This window comes from Hemibagrus wyckioides, linkage group LG25 (assembly GCF_019097595.1).
Source record: "Hemibagrus wyckioides isolate EC202008001 linkage group LG25, SWU_Hwy_1.0, whole genome shotgun sequence".
NCBI lineage: Eukaryota > Metazoa > Chordata > Actinopteri > Siluriformes > Bagridae > Hemibagrus > Hemibagrus wyckioides.
The window spans coordinates 10,543,865-10,563,240 of record NC_080734.1 but is presented as its reverse complement, the minus strand read 5'-3'; the positions used below and the strand labels follow the sequence as shown (position 1 = coordinate 10,563,240).

General features: G+C 40.0%; 1 protein-coding gene across 6 annotated transcripts in view; it reads left to right on the top strand.

The window, feature by feature from the left end:
- The window catches only part of nhsl1b (NHS-like 1b), a 102,453-nt gene that overhangs the window by 69,988 nt on the left and 13,089 nt on the right, over window positions 1-19,376 (top strand). For 5 of the 6 annotated variants that reach the window (XM_058379285.1, XM_058379282.1, XM_058379284.1 and 2 more), the window contains exons 2-4: window positions 13,570-13,722; window positions 17,339-17,469; window positions 18,922-19,108. In XM_058379285.1, the coding sequence (XP_058235268.1) occupies window positions 13,570-13,722; window positions 17,339-17,469; window positions 18,922-19,108 (471 nt within the window). Of the gene's footprint in view, window positions 1-9,689; window positions 9,847-13,569; window positions 13,723-17,338; window positions 17,470-18,921; window positions 19,109-19,376 lie in introns of those variants that run through there. The other variant, XM_058379286.1, reaches the window with a different exon arrangement.

Genomic DNA, 19,376 nt, shown 5'->3' with positions numbered 1-19,376 from the left:
CTGGAAAAAGATTTCTCACACACACAAAAAAAAATGACAAATGTGGCCAGGCTTTTGTTTTAATTTTAATGAAATCATAACTATATCTCACCAAACTTGGTTTTTATTTACTTTTTAATCTTAAAAGCACCTGCACCTCAGAATGACTCAGAGACAGATTAAAAGTAGAGGGGGAAAAAAGCACCAGGATTTGAATAAAGTGTGCTGAAAGAGATGAAAAGGGATGGAGACTAAAGGAAAGGTGGGGTAAACATGATATTTGGGGGTATTTTCGCCATGAAATAAAATGGGACAATTGGTGTGTTTTTAAGCGGAGCTTGTTATTCTCTTGTGCTCTTGAGCTAATGGACCAGTATTGCCATGGCAACGTCTACTTCAGGTCAGCCAGCCCAGCCCGGTAAATTCATTAGGATGGCACAGTGCTACACACACACACACACACACACTCACAAAAACAGCTCTGTAGGTTGAGTTCAGTACTGCTATAAGAATGAACATTTGTGGTAAATTAAAGGAAAACACTCTTCACCACCATCATCATCATCAAAACACTAGAAGAAGAAAAAAGATATTTATGACATTCCTCCCTCCAGTACAGGTCGAGAAAGTATTGAAGCTGTCCTGAATGTTCATGCTAGCTGAACACCTCACTAACACACGGTTTCTGAATCATTTGTTATCTTCTGAGTTTCCTTCTTAACTTTCCTGTGTGTTCAGGTTTGTGTTAACTGTAGCTGTAGTGGTGTTAGAGTTGTTAGTCACTAGGTGGTGCCAGTCTTCAGAGAAATGAAAAGAAAGACTGGTGCCTTGAAGATCAGCCTGTTCTGGCTAGAACTGCATCACTAAGGTCTGGGTCTTTTAACTGCTCTCTGTGCATTGTTGTTAATACCACTCTATACAGCTAAATGTTTATTATACTTGTGTCTGTTACTCACTGAATATAGATTAATAAAAGTCGACAAAAACAGTCAGGATGGTTTGGGACAAAATGCACAAAAATTGCAATGAAAATATTAGAACTGTATCATATATTAGATTGTCATTTTTGATTGTAGTTAAATATTCTAGTTAATGTTTCATCTACATTGATCAGCATTTCTTTACTATCTGGTGGGAAGGTAGGAAGTTTAGGAGTCTAAAAAATATGAGGAGTTTAAAGAAAAACTGTACAAATTGGAAAATTGGTTCAACATCATTCAACACTGCAATAAAGTCCACAGGCAGCCGTGTAAACCTTGCTACACTTTCTGAAAGGGTGGTGATATCCTGCGCCCGCAGCTGAAGATGCAACAGCTGTGCTTTCACAGCTCGCTACTCCACACTTTGCTAGCTAGCTAGCTGTTCGAAGGCTTCAGCTAAAGCAATCATTTACTTTATTTGCTAAGACGTGTTGCTCTTTGGTGCGGCTCTGTAGTGTTACTGACAATCGATACATGTTAAATTTAACTGAAATGAATCGTATCAGATCGGACCTGAATCGTATCAGATCAGTGCTGAATAAATCCTATTGGATCAGCAGTGAACTGCATTGAATCATTATTTGTTTAATTCTGTTGTGTTTGAATCTTATCACACACTCCGTTTTGAGGTGTGTATTGTAAGGTCTGAAAGAGATTCACGCCCCTAGAATAAACAAGGTTTATAAAAGTGAATAAGAAGATACTATAGACACCATTTTTGCAATGTAGAAATATGCCTGCGCATGCTGTTCATGTTAATCCACATATTTATTCCAGCAGCACTGCGAGTCCTCTGTGTATTTATCATTTGCACGAAACAGCAATCTCTGTTTTATACGGAATCCGGGAACGAGGAAAAATTGAGGCTCTTAATTGCTTTATTTGATCAGTGTGTTAGTGAGACTGCTCTGGGAGCTACTGGGGAGCTCTGCAGTCCGGTCTCTCTGAGATGCCTCATTATGTGAATGGGGCTGAAGAGGCAGCAGAGAGTGAGTGCTGTTAAAGGAGTGTTTTTAAAGCATTTCTTTTTATGACCACCATCTTTTAAAGGATGGAATATTAGGATGTGATTTTAATAAATCTTAGGTCTTAGTCTCTTTGGACAAGATGATGACTTACCCTGAACTTTATAATGTGGGTTCACTTAGAAATGTGGCCCTGATGAAATTGGAGGTTTGAATGAAACTGTCAGAGATAGCATAAAATGCTGTAAAAAATGAAATAAATAAAAATAACATTATGGTCAGTTTACTTTGAGTTGAGAGTAGTAAAGCTTATTAAACATTAAAAGCCGTGCACCTCATTAATATGGCATTAAGGGTCTGTAGTGTTGGCATGGCAGCTGTCCTGAAGATCTTCACCATTAAAGAGTGTGGGCGGAGCTTAGATATACTGAGGACTAGTGTAGAGACGGCAAAATCGTCATACATATAGCATACACCCAGCTGAATGTGTGTGTGTGTTTGGCACCAGTGTGCTCTTGTTAACAAACGAAGTGACGAGCTCTGTCTCAGAGGGGCCTCCTGGTGTCATGGCGTTTCCACAGCAGCCGCGACTCAGGTGTCTCCGTGGACACGATCAGCTGCATTTACGTCACATGTTAAAACAAGAAAAAATAAACATCAACTGGGAAATTGTATTGACACTGACCTATGAAAACTGTTTTCTCCTTTTTTCCCCCCAGATGTTCAGTCAATTACAAAAACAAATTTCACCACCATTATTTTTTTTAAGTAAAGGACACAGTAATGTTTTTTCTGCTTTTCGATTAATGAGAAGTTTTCCTGTCCTGACGAATTTTCCCACATGATCTGAATGTTTCATTATTATAAAAGATAATGGTTAACGTGCCTAAATTCTTCATTAGAGTCTTTCATAATCCAAATGATCTACACCAGCACTGAGAGGTGCAGAGTGGTAGACTACAGCTGAGCTCTGTATCGGGTCAGTTTGAGTCAGTGGAAGAGAGAGAAGTCTGAGTGATGGGTTCCATGAGAATTAATCATACACTCGTCATTGTCTCTGAGTCATATATCACTGTTTCTACATTACAGCAGATACAGACTGGTGTTACTGTTGACTGGGAATGTCATTAGGAAGTCAGTGACATTTACACACACACACAGACACACACACACACACATGTACATCTTTGCTGTCGAGGGTTCAGGTCCCAGGTGGCTAGCCAGGCGTATGTCCTTGAGCAAAGCACTTAGCCTAATTCACCCTCCTCTCATCTCGTCTAATGCAGCGTAGACCCTCAGTGCTCTTCCTACACAGCTGACTCTCAGCAATACGATCAACTCGGATACATTTCTTACATTTATAGCTATAGAAAATTAGGAGAATTAGGGTAAATTCTATTAAGGCGGTGCTTTCTGGGTTAATAGATATGCTTGTTTCTGGTTAGTGAAGTTTTCACACTAATTAACACACTTAATATAAGGACTAGCCAACTGTTCTACTCCCTTGGGGCTTATGATCATTCTGTGGAATCTAGGCCAGGAGATATACACAATGCTCTGTCAAGATGCACACGTTATCTCTTGCTGGAATTCACTTGCTATATTGATGTATAGAGGTTGGTGTGCCTTGTGCTTCTTTTTGGTTTAGACATCGCCTTGTTTAATGGTTTCCAGTCTGCGATAAAAAAAAATGTAATGATTGAGTCAAGAAAACTCCATTGAAGGATAGATAGGACTTTCTGACAGTTAAACAAAACCGCTTATTTCAGTTCAATTCAGTTTATTTTTATAGCACTTTTAGCAATGAACATTGTCTCAAAGCAGCTTTACAGAAGTATACCAACAGAAATGATAAAAGTTAAGTTACTATTTATCCCAGTTTATCATTGTTAAACCAGAAATGAGTAAGTTAGGGTCAAGCACCAAAGATTATGCTGGTCATGATAGCTCAGACTTGGATTTAAAGTAAGATGTGAACAGTGTTGGAAACACGGGTGTTACTGGTTATTCCAACAAGCTAACTAGAAAGAGGAATTGTCTTCGAGTGGAAAATTCCCAACAAGAATCCTACATGATGATGTAACAATTCAGCTTTTAAACCAAAGAATCTGGCAGTGTTTTGATGGAAAAGCAATACTTGACACAAATCACTCACACACACACACACACCAACACACACATACGCGCACTGAAGAAACAAAACTGAGGATTGAACCTCCTTAGTTACTCCACACCATGACTCCATCGAGAAAGAGGTGGCTGTGTGACGGCAGATACATTAACGTTTGTACAAAAAGGGAGCATTTTGGTCATTACACGGTCATTAGATTTGTGACTAATGAGGGTCACTGCTGTTAATTTATAGCTTAGATTGTTGATGTTTAACAATTCGTGTTAACACTGATTCTGTTAGAACCGTCTTTCACACACATTTACAACAACTAGCATGACTTTAAGAGGAGCAACTAGTGTGTGTGTGTGTGTGTGTGAGCGAGCGCACATACACGATCCTATACACATTTTTAAATGAATGCCGTAAGAATTCCACAGTGCAGGTGCTCTGTCTCTGTTCTTTTGTTCTCTTTTCCTCTCTTCTCTGATGCCTTTCCCTCTCTTTGTTTTTCTCAGAGGTGTGGCACTTTCTGTGATTTCACTTCAAAGTGCTTCTTTCCCGCTCTGATTTTTTCCCCACTTTTAACGCCACACCTTCACGCTCATTGTGCCATACATACATATGCATATATACGGCTTGTCTGTTATTTCTGCTATATTCGTTTCCTTAACACCTGGTGTGTTTTGCTGGTGTGTGTAGGTTCATGCTCCTCTGCATGGTGGACGTTCATGTCTTCAAGTCTTTCTCATCTGAGCTGCATGCTCTTAGGATTCCCACTCATCACACAATAGCCATGAATGCCTTCACAGGGAGGCCCAGGCCTTTTATTCTGCCCAGAGCTATTGTCATTTCCATACACACACACACACATAATGCAACAGATGCTGAAGAGACTCACAGGACGAGTTTCTTGAAGTACAAGTTATCCCACAGCTTTTTCAGCTAGTTTATGTTTGCATTCCCATGCACTCACTTTCAGGTATTTCCCTCTGTCTCTTTCTGTCTCTTGCTCTCTGTCTTTCTCTCTCTCTCTCTCTCTCTCTCTCTCTTTCTCTCTCTCTCTGGTCGTCACTCTTACTGCGATTCTTCCATTCATACAAAGGAACAAGTCACTTGTGAACATGGAACTGACACAAGCTTGAAGAAATAGTCAACAAATGAATGAAAAAGGAAAGAGATACGAGGAGGACTTTGTGCCAGTGTGACCTCCTGTTTACTGCCCTATAAAACAAGTGCTTAGAGTGTGTTCGAGGTGGCTGGGTGTTGCTTTAGCTGTCACTTGTGAGAGTCATGTGAATCTGTGTCAAAGCTGCGTGGGAAAGCAGCCCTATGGTCAAGTCATTAGGACTCCCTTTGAAGACATGAACATAGTCAGTGCCTCTAGTTCAGCAGTGCTGACGACATACAGCGAGATGTTCAACCCAGAGAAATATCAACTAGATGATCTGTGCTCCAGGTTGTTTCTGGCTTAGTTAATAACCGAGAAGCAAAGTAGATCAAATCAGTATTCTAAATAATTAAAAAAAAAAAAAAAAACTGGGATTATTTCACAAAGACATGATTTTAATTCAAGCATTATTTCCCTGTAATATATCGAAACATTTTTCCAATAATTTCCAGTGTTTATTATTCCAAATTAGTATTTATTTGCCTGTGAAAATCCATAGAAGTGTAGAAAATAAGATAATATATTGTTTGACTTTTGTAAGAGATTTGACTACCTCTGTTGTTTCACGTTTCTAAGATGTTATACATTTCATTTCAAACTCTTAAACCCAATTAGTTTTTATTATTAAATGCACGGTGTTTTTAAAATAGCCTAAGTCTAATTCTACACCTTTAAATCTCAGTAAAAATGCTAGATTATATAGTATGAGTAGGTATACGGTGAAAGAGCTAGCCAGTTAGATGACTGCTAGTAAAGTTGCTGGGGTTTGTCCGAGAGAGAATAAGGTGGGATTTATTACATATCTCAAATTAAACCAGAATAATCTAACTTTTACCTGAGCTTCTAAGTAATGGTATCAAAAGTTACATACAGAGAGAATGACACAACAGAAACGTGTTTGCTTTGACATCTGGAGATCGTGAGCTTGATGCTGCAGCCACTTCAGCCCTGCTCTCTAGGTGTGATGGATGGTGTAGTCTTGCTCCCTATCTGGTATTTGTTTTTAGCAAACATTCTCTGTCCTGTTGGTTTTACAGTGAAATAACACAAGCACCTGTCCTTAACCCATCTCCGTTATCACACGTGCACACGCTCTGTCTTATATCTCTGTCACTGCTGCATGAGGACAGCAGTGCTACTGACAGGGAACAAATGTTAAAGCAGTCATAAAAAATCAAAATAAAAAAGACATGTCAAACCAAGAGGCAAAGGGGAAAGGGAGTGAGGACAGAGCAGAGAGAAAGAACAGCAAGCAAAAGAGGAGACAGTAGAAACAGACACTGTGCTGGAGCGTGTTCAGGAAACAGTAAATCTGTGTATGTACTGGTTTGAGAGTAAAACCACTGCATAATATTTAAGCATTTTCTAATTAACAGCTTAATATAATTACTACTGTGGAGAAATTTCCCAAAGTCTTCATTTAATGAACACAGTAGAGATATTTAATTCGATTTTGTTTGTATAACAATTTTAACAATGGACACCATCACAAAGCTGCTTTACAGAAATCTGGATCTAGATTTTACATTTAAATTTTAATAGATATTATCTTAGATGCTTATACACACAATAAGATTATTTTATTTTATTTTATTTTATTTTATTTTATTTTATTTTATTTTATTTTATTTTATTTTATTTTATTTTATTTTATTTTATTTATTAAGGGTCTTTCTAAAGCCCCTGACGTCATCACGTCTTTCTGCAACCAAATAAAGTTTATATTTTTGCCATTTGGCAGACTGAGTGACTTACAGAAGTGCTTTGAGGTCAGTAAATACACCTCATTCTGCTTCACTAGGTCCCACACAAGAATATCAACAGCCTAAAAACTCTGTTGGGATTAATATTTTAAGAAAAGCACACAGACAACACATTTTTTTTTCTTCAGGAAGTACTTCAGGAAGTTTTCGGTCTGTAAGCATTGTTCGAAGCCTCAGAGTCAGGGCCTCTAGGGGCAGTTCATTCCACCACCCAGGTGTCTGAACAGTGAAGTGTCCTGATGCATGCCTTCACCATACCCAGAGAGACAGTGGGATCAGTCGAGCACTACTAGAGGATTCTGACAACCAGACTGCTTCAGGACTGACACCAGCACTACGAGTAGATTTTCCTGTTCATGTTGTGGGATCAGAGGGTTTGCACTGAATCTCTGTCAGTGTTGGTGAGTTACTGATAAGTGCTGAAATAGGACTGGATTAATTTGTTGTAAACCTGAGAGGTTTGTGTGTCCATGTGAATCATTAAGTAGTGTGAGAAGGGATGAGGGATATAGAGATGAGAGCTTTCTGTGTGACTTTCTGCTTGTAATCAGTATTAGATTACAGTATATGTGTGCATATTTCATATGTATAACAACAGAACAATCATCGCCTTTATGAACCTTTTAGTGACTGCAATCTCAGCATGCCTCATTTACGTCTGAACCTGTCTGCTCCAGTACACACACACACACACACACACACACACAGGCAGAGAGGCTTACACATAAATACACAATAATCATGCGTCTAATCCTTCAGTTTGAGGCCATGTTGGAGTGAGCAAAGAACAATAGCGTGTTAATTACAGTACCCTGTACCCGAGCGGATCTAGAGTGTACGTGTGCCGGATAACAGGAAACACACAACAATGAGCCACGATCAGAGCGAAGAAAAACAATTCGATCCATTTCTATTTCAGTTACAACATCCATAGAATAATACAGCTACTTTTATTGATGATGGATTTGTTCACACATAAAATGATGCTTGGCTAAATAAATAATCATAAGAAATGAATAATCTAATAACAGTTAATGCACAATTAATGATCATTATTTAAAAGGAATGATTTAAGTTTTAATAAGAACAGGGAGCTCTGAGTCTGCGGTCTGGAGCAAGCGAGGACGTGTTCAGTACAGAGTTAACAGTGTCTCAGTTTCCATTTGGTGTTGAGATGAAAGCAAGCTCATGCAGACGCTCTCACCCACTGACACACTTCCCTCCACTTTACCTCCATGCACTTGTTACACACCAGTCGAGCAAAGAAGCCTTGTTTTTTACCAAAGCCAAGGCAGACATGGGCAGTGTGTGTGTGTGTGTGTGATGTGTTGGGGGAAGGGTGTCCTCCATGTTGGCTGTAATTCAACCATCATTTGCAGCTCCATTCAGCTCCAGATTGAGGCTCCGATCAGCTCCTCCTGCCATTCACATCCTCCTGAACCCCCAACCCCCACCAGCCTGCTCCTTCCCAATCAAAAGAAACAGGGTCACCATGAATGTCTGCATTATTCAGAGGGTGTTTAAGTGTGTGTGTGTGTGTGTGTGTGTGTGTGCGTGTGTTCGGGGGAGTGTATTGATAGGCAGGATATAATATATATTATAGATTCAGTGGCCATGTGCTAACACAGCAAGCCAGCTTATCAGTAGCAAAACCTCACCGTCTGTCACTGAGTAAAGCCTACATTTGCCAAAACATACACATTTGTTTTACTCTCCATCTGAGGACCTTCCATTGACATAATTATTCAGTTAATGCTGTGCTTGCTTACATCCAAGTCTGGCTCTAATCTCAGTAAAGAAAAGAAACCTCCGGGCTCATTTACTCTTTTACTTTAAAAAAATAAGTTTTTCTTATGGGCTTCAGCCAAATGTCCCCACAAGGACCTTTGGTTTTCACTGAGATATAAACACACACACACACACACACACACACACTGAGGGTGTCAAGTTCAAGATTTCTTTACTTAAGCTTTATTTTCTTCTGAATGTTGAATATTAATCATGATGAACAGCTACAGAGAAAGAACAAAACATTTATGCTCTAAATGTTCACAAACCACAGGGGACGGAAATTAAAATAAGAACAAAGTCAAGAAAATCACAAGATTATTTTAGCTTCACTCATAATTATCCAGACATTTTATTCCTTGAGGACGTATTCCAGCATTCCTCTTATTGCTATATGCTCACTATATAAAGTGTAACAAAATACTGTTATAGAGTCTACATAGTGTCTGAAAAAACCCAAAGTGTGACTCCCATAATTAATTTGCTGGAGATGAATTATGTATGATATACATATTTTGTTAATGTATGCTTTATATGAATTAGCAGGTAGTTTTAAACTATGTAAAAACACATGAATGCAATAAATGACGTCAAGTAAACAAGCAAAGTGGTCAAAATGGAGTTCTGATTTTAGGTACACATGCAACTGCTGATAAAGTTCTGAAAATTGTATTGGCTTTTCAACTGTAGCTGAAAGGGAGGATGTAACACACACACACACACACACAAACACACACACTAGAGAGAGAGTTCCTTGGTTACCAAAGCATAGATGAAAAGAAGAACTGCACCCTGATCCCCCAGGGTGTGTGTGGATGGGAGGTGGGAGTGTTTCCCAGGGTTGGGCTCTGTGTGTGTGTGTGTGTGTTGGTAGGAGGGGCTGGGGATGTGCCTGTAGACTGTGATGTGATGGAGAGTAGTAGACACAGTTCTGAGGGAGATGAATGAGGCAGCTCCACTCGTCTGGCTCTCCTGCTAACTAGGAAGCTGCGGCAATTACACACACACACATACACACACACACATGCTGCAATAATGGTGTTCATCGGGACTTCGCTCAAGTCTATAATTAAATACTTCAAAAGGAAGGGTAAGATGCTACTTGTTATTATTAAAGCTTTTTGATGCTCATCAGTATTTTTTTTTTTTTTTGCCTGATCACAGTTGTCATTCAGGATACGACCGGTGTGTGTGTGTGTGTGTGTGTGTCTTCTCTCCAGCATGGCATTGAATGGCTGTCAACAGCATCTGTAGCTCACAAAAGCAGTGAGTTTAGATAGCGAAACAACACAGTAGCTATATAGAAATATTCATCACATGACTTAAACTAACTTTCACTTGATGTCCTACAACATTTCTGAACTCTGCTGGATTTTCACTGTTAGAGTTCTGGCTGCTGATTGGATGATATGACATGTCTATTTTGACCCATGGTTCATTTTGTCTTTCTGTTGTTGTTTAAATACTTTTTTTTTAGGTACTTTTTTTTTTAGAAAATGTTTTTTCACACAACTCAACTGAATATCTCTAAGTGTTGTGATGGTGATTTTTCTACCTTATTATATGTCTGTGAGCAGATGTTAAGTGTCCGGTGCATACGGCTCACATGTTGAGATTAAACGGCCGCATGTTGAGATTTGAACTGTACTACAATCTGTACGCTATACACCGTACACACAGATTTGCACAGGAGTCTTTTAAAACACTCAGTTTTTGCACACACCCGGATTTTACACATTACCTTAATATCTGTAGTACCTTCAAATTATTAGTATTTAGAATTTTTTAGTATTTATTACCTTATTTCCTATGTTGTACCTATATTTTCCATTGGGATGAATAAAGTATCTATCTATCTATCTATCTATCTATCTATCTATCTATCTATCTATCTATCTATCTATCCGTCTGTCTGTCTATCTATCTATCTATCTATCTATCTATCTATCTATCTATCTATCTATCTATCTATCTGTCTGTCTGTCTGTCTGTCTGTCTGTCTGTCTATCTATTTGTCTGTCTGTGTATCTGTCTGTCTATCTATCTATCTATCTATCTATCTATCTATCTATCTATCTATCTATCTATCTATCTGTCTGTCTGTCTATCTATTTGTCTGTCTGTCTGTCTATCTATTTGTCTGTCTGTCTGTCTGTCTGTCTATCTATCTGTCTGTCCGTCCGTCCATCTATCTATCTATCTATCTATCTATCTATCTATCTATCTATCTATCTATCTATCTATCTATCTATCTGTCTGTCTGTCTATCTAAACCACTCTACTTAAAAAAAAGAGAAAGCAATCAAGATCTTAAATTATTCTATGTTAGTATTCTATTCTATGTTTCTAGCAATAATTTCTATTGGCATGACTGGATTCAGTGGATTGCTGTGAAACAGGAGTGGGTGAGTGAGTGAGTGTGTGTGTGTGTGTGAGAGAGAGAGAGAGAGAGAGAGTTCTGGAGGATTATCAGGCCTCTGAATGGACTTTGGGAGCTCTGAGCTCAGACTGATGTGGAGATTGATGTTTAGGACAATGCAGGTTTTGTGTGCTGCTGTGGCGGCCCGCTCTCCTTTCAGCGCCTGCTGAAACCCGGCTCCCATTTGTCTCATTGTGGGTTTACTATTTTTGCAAGAACTTTCTGCTGACTTGTGTTCTGCTTCAGTGTAGGAGTTAGATAACTCGACATGCAAACTTACACCAAAGCTCAGAAGCCTAAATGAAATCTTTTATGTGTTTATGAAGGCCATCTCAGTGCCTCATAATCTCACAACAGTCCTGTGTTCCTGTTGATTTGGGATGCTTTGATCTGTATTAGAGCTAAAAGCCTGCTTGTACACACACACACACACACATGCACATACACGTTCCTCACCCGGTCCTGACTGTGCTTTGGCTGATGCTTTGATATTTATTTTTTGGGAATATCAAAAGACTATGATGCTCTTTGAAACTCTTTCTTTCCCAGAATAGGTTGGTGTGTGTGTGTGTGTGTGTGTGTTTCCTGGGTCCACTTATCAGAAACTGTGTAGGTTTGTTGAGTGTTTCAAAAGCTCTCTCTCTCTCTCTCTCTCTCTCTCTCTCTCTCTCTTTCTGTTTGTGTGTATGTGTGTGTGTTCATGCAGTGTGATGACAGAACCAGCTGCTGTTGATAATTGTCTCGTCTTGTTTAGCTGTTCACACATTTAGCTGACCACTCAAAACACACACACACACACTCACACACACACACACACACACTCACTCACTCACACACACACACAGTTATTTGCATGACTACATAAAGCCTGGGTTTGATGTATTAAAGATATATGCAAATAATACTGAAGATAACGACTCTCACAAGTTTCTTTCACATTGCCAGCTAATCCCACAGGTGCTCTAATCCACGTGGAGGCAGTTTATTTCTTACACTGGATTTAAGGATTTGTAGTCACCTGATCTTGTGTGCATGTGTGTGTTTATAAAACTTGACACAGTATACATCTAACCTTTTGTCACACTTTTTAACAAAAAATGAATCAGCATCTAATTCAGAACTCTCTTTCTCAAAACTGAGGTTCTGCCTTACAAAATATCAGAACCCGGGCCGTGGCAACGAGAGCACGGGATCCTGCCGCTGGACTACCAGGAGGCTAATTTGATACAAATGATGTATAGTGAAAATGTATTAAACTCTCATGCTATATTGTTGTGATATCGCCTTTACTTTATATCCAACAGAACCTTAGCTACATTTTATGTGTGGTGTTGTCGTGTATTGTAGAGTTGCTGAGTAAACAATCTCTGCTTTATAAAAGGTTCCAAGTGGTTCAGTAGGTACACTGTTATATAAAGTACTATAAAATGCAGGTATTTATAATGTATTATGAATTGTCAAAGACATGAAGCTAAACTGACCAGTACATTCACTTCACTGCATACACTTTGTTAGAACAGTTTGTAGCATTTTATATCGCGTGGTAATAGCTATAATATGTCAAATAACTGCTGCTTTGTATTTTTAGTTTAAGGCACATGGCACTCTACACTCGCCACACCTTCTAAAATGGTCACTAAGCTGTACGTTGTAAAACCCACAGGTTGCAGTAGCCACTGATCAGCAGTAAGAATTGGTGTTTAGTGTCTGCTCACAAAGCGACTGTATTAACAGCTTTCCTGTGTACTGTAAATGAGCTCAATTACCAACTGCATAGCTCTCACTCCCTGCAGCAGTCTGACAGCTCTCTTACCCAACCGCTATTCGGTTTCTTAACGGCCGGGGTCGCACCTGTGACCCCCACCCCCACCCCCCACCCACACACACACACACAGCCCCCACACACCTCCTCCTGTTTACCAAACTCCTTCTTCCTCTCTCACTCGCATGGCCACTGGCGTTTCTGCCTCCTCCACTCTTTAAGCTCGTGCATATCTTAACAGCAGGGTTCTTCCCTGAAACATTCGCCCCCAGCTGCTCTTAATAGCCCATTTGCAGCTTTAACACACTTTAGACACCACAGGACAAGTCGTTCAGGATCTTCTCCTCAAAAGGCGTGTTGTCGCATGAAGCCAACAGGGAAAGTGGGTTTTGGAGCAAACTGTTGAAGCATTTTAGCTGTAAGTCATGCTGAGTTCACAGATGGACAATGTGAGCAGCATTTGGTGGCTTCGTTATGTGTAGGATTGTAAGTGTATTTTAACGTATTGGCATATTTATAGTGGTTGTAGATCTGGGCATCTGTAGGTGCTTTTGCTATTGTAGAATATGTTTTTAAAATCAAAGGTCATTGGATTTTCATCTTTTAACCATTGCTTTATGTTCTGTCCACAGCTGTGTCTAATCTGGATGAGGAGAGTAAGTGGACAGTTCATTACACAGCACCGTGGCACCAGCAAGAAAATGTGTTCCTGCCATCATCCAGACCAGCTTGTGTGGAAGAGCTGCACCGCCAAGCTAAAGTCAACCTCAAAACAGCGCTCAGAGGTGAGATACCAACCCAAAACCTCCTTTAGCTAAACTGATTCATATAGAAATTGTTAAACAGCTCTGGTCCAGATTGCAGGCCATACAAATTTACAGCTTGGAAGAAATAATACAAAAGCCTGTATGTCTAAATCTAATTTCTTTGTTAAATATTTGACATAGTGGTGCAGCAGGTCTTCATTTTGCTCCAGGTCTGTCTGTAAGGAATTCTGCCTGTTTTCCTGGTATGTAGAGTACTTCAGGGTTCTCCAGTTTTATCCTACCTCTGAAACATGCTGGTAGGTCAAGAAACTCTGTATTGCCCCTAGGTGTGTGTGTGTGTATGAGTGCACACGCAGGGTCGAGCGATGGATTGGTGTCCCATCCTGAGTGAATTCCTGCCTAATACCCAGTGATCCTGGAATATATTCTGGATCCATTGCATCCGTTACCACTGTAAAGCAGTTAGTGAAGACGAATGAATAATTTAATTTGTCTTAAATTAAACAGACTTTTAAAAGACTTTTAAACGTTACAATCTGCTCCAGTGAAGTAGTAAAAAAGTGCCTTAGAATTGCCGGAGCTTACACAACTTTAGTAAGCTCAAGTGATTAAGGCTGTGGGTTGTTGACCGAAAGAGCGGAGTTCAAGCCCCAGCACTGCCACTGTTGGGCCCTTAAACAAGGCCCCCAACCTCCCCCTGCTTCAGCAGCACTGTATAATAGCTTCTGACCCCAATCTCCAACGATGGGATATGCAAAGAAAGAATGTGTATGTGACAAATAAAGGCTACTTAACACAAGCTACTTAAGATCTGCTGTGCTGTTTAACTAAATGCATTATTCAGCATGGGGAGCTTCAGAGCTGTAGTGCACTAGGTAAACACAGGTGTAATGTACTGGCCAGCTGCAGGTGAACACAGCATGGACACACTTGTGTTTGTGGTGTGGAGGAGGTCTGACGTCAGGTCAGGTGATCTGTTTGGAGGGAACAATATTAGGGATGAGGTAAGATGGATCTGAGCTGGACCCTGAGTCAGTACAGGTAACGTGAGCCGAGCGAGCAGACTTTCAGTGAGTAACAGGACAGCTGGTCAGTGTGCTGGCTGCGTAACTGTACAGTAACAGGTGTGTAAGTGAACTTACAGTGACACAGAGAGGGAGAAGAAATGAGGAGAAAAAGAGAGAGAGATCTATCCTAGGTTCAAAGGAATGAAAGGAAAGAGTTTGCTCTGTTTGTGTGTGTGTGTGTGTGTTCATGGCAAAACAAAGGGTTTTGTCTATCAAAAGAGGGAGGGGTCTCCTGAGTAGAGGGAGTTCATGGATCAGATGACCAGCTTGGGTATCTTACCTCTGTTCTTTTTTTACCTTCTCATGTTGCTTCTCCCGTGCTCTAGTCCTCTTTATTATTTTGATCACACACACACACACACACACACACACACACATACACAAACTTAACACGTTTTTTCTGTGTTGCTGGCCGCTTTGATCACAACTCTTTGTTACATTGGATTGGATTCTTCAGGTTCTTTTAGAACTGAAGGCAAGTTTACATCTATAAATTGAAATTATAAAGTGAATCAACATTTATTCATATAAGAGAGTAAGCAAACACTTAACTGACCGATAAATAAGTTCAGCTTTGACGAGAAGGTCTGCTGAGTTTAGCTCAGAGTTTAGTTAACAGGTTTAATGGTTTAAGGTTTAATTTTATCTGCCAGCTAAGACCCGCGAAGTATCCAGGAAACATTAAGAAGTCTGGTCTTGTAAAGTTTAGCACAACCCGTGTGGACAGGTGTCTCGGCTGCGTGTGAGACTGAAATATGGACATGGACACTCATCATCCTACCTTCACTCTGATTAGTGGATAAAGCGCCCTAGTAATAAACATGGTGGAATAATACACTGCATTACAGTGGAATGGAGAGATCACTGCTAACATTAACAGTCTCTTATCACCAGCAACACCTAATAAATTCCTCTCTGGATGATGTTCATTTTGGCTGCTGAGCCTGTGAACACATACAAGACTCACTGATAGAATGTTTTATTGTGTGTGTGTGTGTGTGTGTGAGAGAGAGAGAGAGAGAGAGAGAGTATGTGTAAACTGGGTAGTGTAGATAGGAACAAACTACAACAGTAAGAAGGCACTGATGCTGTGCCTGAGAACACATTTTTAAGCCCTCACTCATCACTTTGTTTGTTAGACGGTCTGCCTTGTCCATCCGCAGACTAAAACACTGGCATGTCCTCATTTATAAATCTATCCAGGGTCTACTTCCTGTAAGAATTTTATTCCTGTCTGTTCCATTGGTGCTGCACACTGAACTGGGGAAAAAAGGCTGCTCCCTCTCCCTGGAATAACAAATAATAAATTATGGAGCTGGACACTTTTAAATTGATTAAAAATGTGATTAAATTTATATGATGTAATTTGATTCATTTATATGATGTTTGTATTTAAATGTGGCTACGATTTGTTAAACCTGTGCAAACTGTGCTGCTGCCTGTTTGGCCCAGGATGCTCATGCAAAAGAGATTTCAGTGTGCTTATCCTGTTAAAATGAAAATTAAATAAAGATAATATTACACAGTGATGTACTATTTTAGATCATTTGTCAGTATCAGTAAGTGTTCTATCATGCTAAACAGATGCTCTGACACAGCTAACCAATTATTTCATATAAACAAAACATAAAAAGTCTTTCTTTTAGTAATAAAAAAAGGTAATTGTGACATAGGAGAAATAAAACCGCTGCAGGCTGATGTGATTTATTCTGTACTTAACAAACAATTTGCTAACTCAATTAGAACAAAGAATATTATTTAAGCCCAAATCTCATATTATTTTTGTAATTTCATGAGCATGCCCTCCATTTCCAGTGTTCAGGTGACTACATGTGGAAGTCTCTCTGTGTCAGCGTGTCTGGGGAAACATCCCCCATCTGCATTCATGGAAAAATAATAGCATTCTTTTCCACTATCAAAGCTGTGACTGTGAGTGGGCTCGTAAAAACAGTGACACTGAGCTGATAAGAGGCAAGGGTTCTGCTATCTGAAAGTGTGAACGTGTTATTTCATGTAGACACGCTTTTCCGCATGGTTAAGGGAGGGTTTGAGAGGAAATCTGTCTGGATACCGAAGGGATGTTGGGTTTGCCATCTGTAGCAGGCAGCATGAAGCCGAGACACACTCCAGTGATCGATTCACACACACCCACGCTGACAGGCTCGCAGGAGTAGATGTGAGAGATTCCACTTCACAAGTTTACATATTTTATGTATTCTTTCACATTCTCTGTTTGTCATTTTATGAACTTGTAGAGAAGTGCCGTTGTGGTTTGACCACTAGAGGGAGCTCACTGAACACTTTCACAGACATCCCTGATTTTTTTTTTCAGACTGCCTTATTGTAAATGACTGAACGTGGCTCTGTAGTAGTTTATATTAATATTTGTGGTATTTAGCAGATGCTCTAATTCAGAGCGCCTTACATTTATTTCAATTATACATCTGAGCAGTTCAGAGTTAAGGGCCTTGCTCAAGCACCCAGTAGCAACAGCTTTACTAGACACTAAGCTTCAGCTGAAATCTCTTTCTTCTCACCAGGCCTGTGTGTGTTGTGTGTTTTTCCAGATTGTGATAAGCTGAGGAAGGATGGCTTCCGCAGTTCCCAATACTACTCCCAGGGCCCCACCTTCTCAGGTTCAGCCCACTCCCGCAGCAGCCAACTGGAGGATGAGGATGAGGATGATGTTGATGATAAGGTGAGACACTGTGGCTCATGCAAACACCATCAGCTCTAAACATTATAAGACTGAATAGTCACAGTCAAATTTGGACAGGAAAAGCTGGAGTGACAGGCATGGGAATGCTTTTTTTTTTTTTCAGCACTTAATTCCTCGACTAAAAAGTGTGTTTAAAGTGTTTCAAACACAAGTGAAGTAATATTGGAGGAACAAGGAAAAATCTTCATGTAAACACATTGCTATTTCAGTCATCTCCACAACCTTCATTTTTGTCTCAGTGTGACGGAGGTGGCCGCACATGAAGGTGTAAATATCCAGAGAGAGAAGAGTAGAATATCTGCGGTTCATTCTACAGTGGCTTCGTCTCGCTTTCCTTCACCCTCCATACATTCCTCTGTTTTCTCTCTTCTCTCTTTATGCTTTATTAGTGTTGGCAGCCATGTGTTTCTGCATTGCGAGGGCTGGGCCTCTGGAGACACACCACACCTGTTACTCTCAGCTTAGAGCAGAGGAAGTGCATTAGTCTTATTTACTGGGTTCCTAATGAGATGATGTGGCTGTTGAGGTATAACGCTGAGTAGCTGAGAAGAGCTTTTGTGAAACCCTGATTTGATTATCAGCCTGTTTTGAGAGACTATTAGTTGTTTATTGTACATTAATTCTTCTCACTGTTTTTCATGAACTATTTCATACACAATGCACTTGGATGCAAATCCTCCAGATCCCAGTTCCCACTTCCTCCAGACTTTGCCTCTGTGACCACTGACCCTTCTGTATGCCATCCTGAGATTGTGCTGTGACTCTCATTCATATTTATTTCTAATCATTTAATTGCTTTTAGCCTCACTGTGATCATACATGTCTTTCTGTTTTTCTCTCTCATGTTCTCACTTTATTTTGCACTTCTGTTTTTCTCACATTTCCTTCACCTTTTGTCCTTCTTTCTCATAAATAAAGTCTATAGGTGTCCTTTAATTTCACTCTCACTGACACATATTAGCAGTGCCTTCACCCGATATTTGCAAGCACAGCGTTCCGGTGGTTTACATTGTAGTGGAGGTTTGCTATAAGAATGGGAATCCATCTGCTGCAACTTCACTCATAGTTGCTAGCTGTGCTCTCTTTCAGGATTCACAATGCTGGAACATTTCCTGCCTGAGTGAATCTCACACTTTCCCCATTTCCTTTTCTTTGTGTGTGTGCATGTGTGCGTATGTCTGTTTTCACAAACTTGTCTGTTCGTGTGTTCAATTGGCCGTGATACCGCTCTGTGCTTCAAAAGGTCAGGAGCACCATAAAGTGCCTCAGGTTGGGAATGATTAAAAGAGGAAAATGCCATTCAGGAGCCATCTAGTGCTTATTCCGTCAGTTTCTATTATATCGTTTATCTCCATTAGCAGTTCAGGTGTGCCTCATCTAGTCTGAAACCTTTCACCTAACTCTAACCTTTTCTTTTTACTTTTCTTCCAGTCAATTTACTCCTCTGCAGAAGAGGACAAAAGCTCCAGCGCAATGAGGGCACACACTGTACTAAAGCCTGAGGGGGGCGAGGTAGATGGGCAGGAGTCATGCTTCACACCCTTACCCACTCCGGAGGAAAAGATGAGACAACAAGCCCAGGCCATTCTGACTGACATTGTCCCCATCAATGTCACAGGTAAAAACTACACTCTGATATCTGTCAGATGGAGACGTAACTATTTACCTTTGCGGCTTTAGATGTATTCAGTCTCTAATATGTTCGGCGGTGAGGTGTGGTACAGGATCAGACCACAGAGTATTTCTTCTTCTTTTCAAGAAACATATATCTTACTGATAATTTAATATTTCATACTTATCAGATGGGTTGTGTCTGCATGCACTAACATAATAACACCTGAATATCTTGGTATTATATGGAGTCTTAACATAATTTTCTCCGTCTC